This window comes from Bufo gargarizans, unplaced genomic scaffold, assembly GCF_014858855.1.
Source record: "Bufo gargarizans isolate SCDJY-AF-19 unplaced genomic scaffold, ASM1485885v1 fragScaff_scaffold_100_pilon, whole genome shotgun sequence".
NCBI lineage: Eukaryota > Metazoa > Chordata > Amphibia > Anura > Bufonidae > Bufo > Bufo gargarizans.
Window position 1 is genome coordinate 170 of NW_025334054.1, and position 9,115 is coordinate 9,284.

The window sequence follows — 9,115 nt, forward strand, 5'->3', positions numbered from 1 at the left end:
GGTCTGGTAGATTGTGTCCGTCGTGGTCTGGTAGATTGTGTCCGTCGTGGTCTGGTAGATTGTGTCCGTCGTGGTCTGGTAGATTGTGTCCGTCGTGGTCTGGTAGATTGTGTCCGTCGTGGTCTGGTAGATTGTGTCCGTCGTGGTCTGGTAGATTGTGACTGTCGTGGTCTGGTAGATTGTGACTGTCGTGGTCTGGTAGATTGTGTCCGTCGTGGTCAGGTATATTGTGACTGTTGCGGTCTGGTAGATTGTGTCCGTCGTGGTCAGGTAGATTGTGTCCATCGTGGTCTGGTATATTGTGACTGTTGCGGTCTGGTATATTGTGACTGTTGCGGTCTGGTATATTGTGACTGTTGCGGTCTGGTAGATTGTGTCCGTCGTGGTCAGGTAGATTGTGTCCGTCGTGGTCAGGTAGATTGTGTCCGTCGTGGTCTGGTAGATTGTGTCCGTCGTGGTCTGGTAGATTGTGTCCGTCGTGGTCTGGTAGATTGTGTCCGTCGTGGTCTGGTAGATTGTGTCCGTCGTGGTCAGTTACATTCTATATGTATCCTGCCGTCAGTTTCTTTGTATACTCTGTTAGGTGACGAGGGGACGTTAGTGGACTGTAGTGGTCATTTCTTCCTTTTCCACCTTCCTCCTTTCCTTTCACCCGTCTTCTGATGTTTTTTCCCCTTCTGTCTTTCTCCCCTTTCTCTTTCTGGCTTCCTCTCCAGGGTCGCTCTTGACCCCTCTAAGAGACAGGCGTCTCACCGCTGTGTGTCTGGAGTCTCTCTCCCTCAGGACAGCAAGATCAGTAAGTCTTCCCCTGTCCTTCTAACGACCATTACTGGTGGAGTCTTCTGTATGGTGGGTGTCCTTGTCTTGCATGAACTGTATGAAGTGCAGATTGCTGAGGGTGGTCGTGATCTTTTGTGTTTAGCGTAACTGGGTGATGGGGAGCGGATGCTGTATGTCTGGTACTCAAAGAGAGGCAGTGTTACTCTGCAAGGCATCACCCATCTCTGTAGCAGGTGGAGAACAGACCCTGCTGAGCGAGGAAAGGGATGATCCACTGATACTGATGTCCAGCCACCAGATTTGGTCAATACTTAGGTCAGATACTTATCAGGTACTTACAGGTACCAGTGATGTATGGTCAAATGGTTACTGCTCAGGTCAGGTACTTATAGGTATCAGCAATGTACTGTATGGTCTCGTGGTCAGTCCTTAGGTCAGGTACTTATAGGTATCAGTGATGTATGGTCTTGTGGTCAGTGGTTGGGTCAGGTACTTATAGGTATCAGCGATGTATGGTCTTGTGGTCAATGGTTGGGTCAGGTACTTATAGGTATCAGCGATGTATGTATGGTCTCGTGGTCAGTGGTTGGGTCAGGTACTTATAGGTATCAGTGATGTATGGTCTTGTGATCAGTGGTTGGGTCAGGTACTTATAGGTATCAGCGATGTATGGTCTCGTGGTCAGTGCTTGGGTCAGGTACTTATAGGTATCAGCGATGTATGGTCTCGTGGTCAGTGCTTGGGTCAGGTACTTATAGGTATCAGCGATGTATGGTCTTGTGGTCAGTGCTTGGGTCAGGTACTTATAGGTATCAGCGATGTATGGTCTCGTGGTCAGTGGTTGGGTCAGGTACTTATAGGTATCAGCGATGTATGGTCTTGTGGTCAGTGCTTGGGTCAGGTACTTATAGGTATCAGCGATGTATGGTCTCGTGGTCAGTGCTTGGGTCAGGTACTTATAGGTATCAGCGATGTATGGTCTCGTGGTCAGTGCTTTGGTCAGGTACTTATAGGTATCAGCGATGTATGGTCTCGTGGTCAGTGCTTGGGTCAGGTACTTATAGGTATCAGCGATGTATGGTCTCGTGGTCAGTGCTTGGGTCAGGTACTTATAGGTATCAGCGATGTACGGTTTCGTGGTCAGTGCTTGGGTCAAGGTACTTATAGGTATCAGCGATGTATGGTCCTCGTGGTCAGTGCTTGGGTCAGGTACTTATAGGTATCAGCGATGTATGGTCTCGTGGTCAGTGCTTGGGTCAGGTACTTGTAGGTATCAGTGATTGTACAGTTTGTGGTCAGTGCTCAGTTGGATTATATCCTCTGCGGTCAGATTTCATCTGCTGCAGTCAGTTACATTGTATTTGCTGTGGTCTGTTACTTACAGGTACAAATACACGGCTACCTCCCTTCCTCATCACACCTCCACCTATGCCAATTCTTCATGCATCACACCTCCACCTTCCTACGACTTACCATCTCCCCATACTGTCACAACTCCCTACACCATCATACCTTCACCACCCCTACACCATCATACCTTCACCACCCCTACACCATCATACCTTCACCACCCCTACACCATCATACCTTCACCACCCCTACACCATCATACCTTCACCACCCCCCTACACCATCATACCTTCACCACCCCCCCCTACACCACATACCTTCACCACCCCCCTATACCATCATACCTTCACCACCCCCCTACACCATCATACCTTCACCACCCCCCTACACCATCATACCTTCACCACCCCTCCTACACCATCATACCTTCACCACCCCCCTACATCATCATACCTTCACCACCCCCCTACATCATCATAACTTCACCACCCCCCTACACCATCATACCTTCACCACCCCCCTACACCATCATACCTTCACCACCACCCTACACCATCATACCTTCACCACCCCCCTACAACCATCATAACCTTCACCCACCCCCCTACACCATCATACCTTCACCACCCCCCTACACCATCCATACCTTCACCACCCCCCTACACCATCATAAGATACCTTCACCACCCCCTACACCATCATACCTTCACCACCCCCCTCACCATCATACCTTCACCACCCCCCCTACACCATCATACCTTCCACCACCCCCCTACACCATCATACCTTCACCACCCCCCTACACCATCATACCTTCACCACCCCCCTACACCATCATACCTTCAGCACCCCCCTACACCATCATACCTTCACCACCCCCCTACACCATCATACCTTCACCACCCCCCTACACCATCATACCTTCACCACCCCCCTACACCATCATACCTTCACCACCCCCCTACACCATCATACCTTTACCACCCCCCTACACCATCATACCTTTACCACCTCCCCACACCATGAAACCCCTACCACCTCCCCGCATCTTCACAACTCCACCACCTCTCTGCACTATTACAACTCTTCTACTCCCACCCCCACCCCCCTGCACTATCTCACCTCCACTACCTCCCTGTACAGTCTCACCTCCACCAGCCGCCCGCACAATCATGCCTCCTGAGTGTAGACCTGTCAGGTGTGATGGAGGATGGTGTGTAGACTGTTCAGGTGTGGTTGAGGATGGTGCGTAGGCCGGTTAGGTGTGGTTGAGGATGGTGTGTAGGCCGGTTAGGTGTGGTGGAGTATGGTGCGTAGGCCGGTTAGGTGTGGTGGAGGATGGTGCGTAGGCCGGTTAGGTGTGGTTGAGGATGGTGTGTAGGCCGGTTAGGTGTGGTGGAGGATGGTGCGTAGGCCGGTTAGGTGTGGTGGAGGATGGTGCGTAGGCCGGTTAGGTGTGGTTGAGGATGGTGCGTAGGCCGGTTAGGTGTGGTTGAGGATGGTGCGTAGGCCGGTTAGGTGTGGTGGAGGATGGTGCGTAGGCCGGTTAGGTGTGGTTGAGGATGGTGCGTAGGCCAGTTAGGTGTGGTTGAGGATGGTGCGTAGGCCGGTTAGGTGTGGTGGAGTATGGTGCGTAGGCTGGTTAGGTGTGGTGGAGGATGGTGCATAGGCCGGTTAGGTGTGGTGGAGGCTGGTGCGTAGGCCGGTTAGGTGTGGTGGAGGATGGTGCGTAGGCCGGTTAGGTGTGGTTGAGGATGGTGCGTAGGCCGGTTAGGTGTGGTTGAGGATGGTGCGTAGACCGGTTAGGTGTGGTGGAGGATGGTGCATAGGCCGGTTAGGTGTGGTGGAGGATGGTGCGTAGGCCGGTTAGGTGTGGTGGAGGATGGTGCGTAGGCCGGTTAGGTGTGGTCGAGGATGGAGTGTAGACCGGTCAGGTGTGGTGGGGGATGGATTGTAGACCGGTCAGGTGTGGTGGTGGAGAGAGCGTAGACCAGTCAGGTGTGGTGGAGGATGGTGCATAGGCCGGTTAGGTGTGGTGGAGGATGGAGTGTAGACCGGTCAGGTGTGGTGTATGATGGTATGTAGACCGGTCAGGTGGGGTAGAGGATGGAGGCTTCTCCACATGATGCATTAGTTGTAGTCTGATATCTCATACGTTATGGTGATAGCTGTCTATTATTTTTAGGGTCACAGACGAATCTGAGAGAGTCCGGAGACCTGAGATCACAAGGTCAGTACTGGGTCATTCATTATTTCCTGTCCTGCTGTGCATCACTCCCATCATCCCTGACTCTAGGCGTTCTCTTTTTACTGTATCTCCTTCTCACATACTCGGTCCCTGTCTTCATCATCCAGGAGGTTGCAATATACTCATCTAATCTCATACCCAGTGTATGAAATCTGCCATCCCTTACCATAGCAGATCACACTCTACTCTCCTTCCTTTGCACACTATCACTCCTATCATCCTTTACCCCAAAAGTTTGTGATAATCTCATCCCTGATATTAGGTAGCGGGAGGAGTTATGGAGACCCAGGGAGGTCAATTAGGTTCCTCTTCCTTTCACATTGTTGCTGACAAGTGGGTTAAGCGTTGTGTTATGATGGCTCTCGACAGTTGGTCAGGAGATAACCAGCGGCTCTACAAATGAGCGCTGTAGTTTGGTCTGGAGATGAATAGAGGACTCCAACATTGAGTGGTGTACTAAAGTCTGGAGATAAATTGAGGCCTCCAGCACTGAGCTGTGTAGTAAGGTCTGGAGATAAATCGAGGCCTCCAACACTGAGTGGTGTAGTGAGGTGAGGAGATGACCAGTTACCTCCAGCACTGAGCTGAGTAGTGAGGTGAGGAGATGACCAGTTACCTCCAGCACTGAGCTGAGTAGTGAGGTGAGGAGATGACCAGTTACCTCCAGCACTGAGCTGAGTAGTGAGGTGAGGAGATGACCAGTGACCTCCAGCACTGAGCTGAGTAGTGAGGTGAGGAGATGACCAGTTACCTCCAGCACTGAGCTGAGTAGTGAGGTGAGGAGATGACCAGTTACCTCCAGCACTGAGCTGAGTAGTGAGGTGAGGAGATGACCAGTGACCTCCAGTACTGGGCTGAGTAGTGAGGTGAGGAGATGACCAGTTACCTCCAGCACTGGGCTGAGTAGTGAGGTGAGGAGATGACCAGTGACCTCCAGCACTGAGCTGAGTAGTGAGGTGAGGAGATGACCAGTGACCTCCAGCACTGAGCTGAGTAGTGAGGTGAGGAGATGACCAGTGACCTCCAGTACTGGGCTGAGTAGTGAGGTGAGGAGATGACCAGTGACCTCCAGCACTGGGCTGAGTAGTGAGGTGAGGAGATGAGCAGTGACCTCCAGCACTGGGCTGAGTAGTGAGGTGAGGAGATGACCAGTGACCTCCAGCACTGGGCTGAGTAGTGAGGTGAGGAGATGACCAGTGACCTCCAGCACTGGGCTGAGTAGTGAGGTGAGGAGATGACCAGTGACCTCCAGCACTGGGCTGAGTAGTGAGGTGAGGAGATGAGCAGTGACCTCCAGCACTGGGCTGAGTAGTGAGGTGAGGAGATGACCAGTGACCTCCAGTACTGGGCTGAGTAGTGAGGTGAGGAGATGACCAGTGACCTCCAGCACTGGGCTGAGTAGTGAGGTGAGGAGATGACCAGTGACCTCCAGCACTGGGCTGAGTAGTGAGGTGAGGAGATGACCAGTGACCTCCAGCACTGGGCTGAGTAGTGAGGTGAGGAGATGACCAGTGACCTCCAGTACTGGGCTGAGTAGTGAGGTGAGGAGATGACCAGTGACCTCCATCATTGAGCCGAGTAGCGAGTTGAGGAGATGACCAGTTACCTCCAACACTGAACTGAGTAGTGACGACTGAAGATAAATGGAGGCCTCTAACATTGAGTGGTGTAGTGAGGTCTGGAGATGACCAGTGACCTCCAGCATTGAGCCAAGTAGTGAGTTGAGGAGATGAGCAGTGGCCTCCAGCATTGAGCCAAGTAGTGAGTTGAGGAGATGAGCAGTGGCCTCCAGCATTGAGCCAAGTAGTGAGTTGAGGAGATGAGCAGTGGCCTCCAGCATTGAGCCAAGTAGTGAGTTGATGAGATGAGCAGTGGCCTCCAGCATTGAGCCAAGTAGTGAGTTGAGGAGATGAGCAGTGGCCTCCAGCGTTGTGCTGAGTAGTGAGTTGAGGAGATGAGCAGTGGCCTCCAGCATTGAGCCAAGTAGTGAGTTGAGGAGATGAGCAGTGGCCTCCAGCATTGAGCCAAGTAGTGAGTTGAGGAGATGAGCAGTGACCTCCAGCATTGAGCCAAGTAGTGAGTTGAGGAGATGAGCAGTTACCTCCAGCATTGAGCCAAGTAGTGAGTTGAGGAGATGAGCAGTGGCCTCCAGCATTGAGCCAAGTAGTGAGTTGAGGAGATGAGCAGTGGCCTCCAGCATTGAGCCAAGTAGTGAGTTGAGGAGATGAGCAGTGGCCTCCAGCGTTGTGCTGAGTAGTGAGTTGAGGAGATGAGCAGTGGCCTCCAGCATTGAGCCAAGTAGTGAGTTGAGGAGATGAGCAGTGGCCTCCAGCATTGAGCCAAGTAGTGAGTTGAGGAGATGAGCAGTGGCCTCCAGCATTGAGCCAAGTAGTGAGTTGAGGAGATGAGCAGTGGCCTCCAGCATTGAGCCAAGTAGTGAGTTGAGGAGATGAGCAGTGGCCTCCAGCATTGAGCCAAGTAGTGAGTTGAGGAGATGAGCAGTTGCCTCCAGCATTGAGCCAAGTAGTGAGTTGAGGAGATGAGCAGTGGCCTCCAGCATTGAGCCAAGTAGTGAGTTGAGGAGATGAGCAGTGGCCTCCAGCATTGAGCCAAGTAGTGAGTTGAGGAGATGAGCAGTTTGCCTCCAGCATTGAGCCAAGTAGTGAGTTGAGGAGATGAGCAGTGGCCTCCAGCATTGAGCCAAGTAGTGAGTTGAGGAGATGAGCAGTGGCCTCCAGCATTGAGCCAAGTAGTGAGTTGAGGAGATGAGCAGTGGCCTCCAGCATTGAGCCGAGTAGTGAGTTGAGGAGATGAGCAGTGGCCTCCAGCGTTGTGCTGAGTAGTGAGTTGAGGAGATGAGCAGTTACCTCCAGCATTGAGCCAAGTAGTGAGTTGAGGAGATGAGCAGTGGCCTCCAGCGTTGTGCTGAGTAGTGAGTTGAGGAGATGAGCAGTGGCCTCCAGCATTGAGCCAAGTAGTGAGTTGAGGAGATGAGCAGTGGCCTCCAGCATTGAGCCAAGTAGTAAGTTGAGGAGATGAGCAGTTGCCTCCAGCATTGAGCCAAGTAGTGAGTTGAGGAGATGAGCAGTGGCCTCCAGCATTGAGCCAAGTAGTGAGTTGAGGAGATGAGCAGTGGCCTCCAGCGTTGTGCTGAGTAGTGAGTTGAGGAGATGAGCAGTGGCCTCCAGCATTGAGCCAAGTAGTGAGTTGAGGAGATGAGCAGTTGCCTCCAGCATTGAGCCAAGTAGTGAGTTGAGGAGATGAGCAGTGGCCTCCAGCATTGAGCCAAGTAGTGAGTTGAGGAGATGAGCAGTGGCCTCCAGCGTTGTGCTGAGTAGTGATAGTGGGGTCAGATGGCCCTCATGGATGGGTTTGGGAGGGGAAGACATGGCGTCCTCCAATTCGCTTCTCACGTCTCTCTTTCTCTCTCTGCAGTAGCTATATACCTTGGTATAAAGCGTCGGCCCACTCCGGCCTGCTCGGACCTTCCAGGGATGTGACGAAATCCATCCGGCGCCCCCCCTTGAAATCGCCAACCCCTTTGACTGCTCCCAGTGAATCTTACCCTGTGGGAAGACCTCGGCCCTTACCAGGCAAGCTCCGCCCACTTGTCACCGTTGGGACGCTGGGACTTTAAGAAGGGGATTTGTTCTGTGGAAGTCCATTAGGATGCTGCTGTAGCTTGTTAAAGCTGGGACAAGCCCCATCGGGGGTCTGCTGAATCTGGGGCAGCAACACCCTCCTTTCCTGTTGGGACGCCGTGCCTTTAAGATGGACGCCTCCTTGTCTGGATTGCTACACCTGTAGAAATGGGAGGATCCGTCAGCCCATAGGACATGCCCCTTTTGGATGTGCCATGCCCACCTGTCTACTGAGAGCTGTCATGTGACCGGGGAGGGGCGGTCATTTCTACTCGGGGTTCTGCTGGATCGATATAACAGTGTCCTCCCCGTCTGGATCACCTCCTGATTCTTACCCGACTCCGAACTTTATATTAGCTCCGCCCCCAACATGAGTGCTATATTACTGAGTTTTCCGTCACAGGCCCGCGCCCCGTCATGGCGTCCACCCCACGTATTAACCAGTTTACGTCCTCGTCCCGCCAGTGCCCCTCCCCTTGCGCTACCGCTCTCATCCTCTAGGAGGGTCTGTGTATATAATCTATATGTGCAGGTCACGCAGAGGAGCGGGCGATGGTGCCCTGACTGCGCGGTGCCGCCCGCGCCTCCCAACCGCTATGAATATGTCCTGTGTCCTTCCTTCTCATCACAATGTTGGGTTACTGAATGATGAGTGTGGTAGTCTTCAGGATTACAGAGAGCACAGCGCAGGCGGGGTGACGCTAGTAGTGTAGAGTGTCAGCAGTGAACCCTCCTTCCTGACAGTGTACCCCAAAACTATTTATTAAAGTCACCCTATGAAACCCATTCACCTGGAGAGTCTCTTATTTCTGGCTGAGAGGAACGCGCAGGAAAGGGTTAAAGGTGGTGATGTCATAATGTAGTATATTATACTGCAGTATAGTGCCCCCTCCACTGGTACCATCACACTGATATAGTGCCCCCTCCACTGGTACCATCACACTGATATAGTGCCCCCTCCACTGGTACCATCACACTGATATAGTGCCCCCTCCACTGGTACCATCACACTGATATAGTGCCCCCTCCACTGGTACCATCACACTGATATAGTGCCCCCTCCACTGGTACCATCACACTGATATAGTGCCCCCTC

At 52.6% G+C, this 9,115-nt stretch overlaps 1 protein-coding gene and 1 long non-coding RNA gene across 2 annotated transcripts; both read left to right on the plus strand.

Moving 5' to 3' along the window:
* Positions 1–802: 802 nt before the first annotated feature.
* Positions 803–2,610, plus strand: LOC122922273. The gene is made up of 2 exons (XM_044272832.1): positions 803–1,885; positions 2,041–2,610. Exons 1-2 carry the CDS (start codon positions 1,340–1,342, stop codon positions 2,608–2,610), a joined length of 1,116 nt encoding a protein of 371 aa, XP_044128767.1. The 5' UTR covers positions 803–1,339.
* Positions 2,611–2,917: 307 nt separating this feature from the next.
* LOC122922272 lies at positions 2,918–8,805 on the plus strand. Its single transcript, XR_006387119.1, has 2 exons — positions 2,918–4,360; positions 7,814–8,805. It is a non-coding gene; the product is annotated as an uncharacterized LOC122922272 (long non-coding RNA).
* The last annotated feature ends 310 nt before the right edge of the window (positions 8,806–9,115 follow it).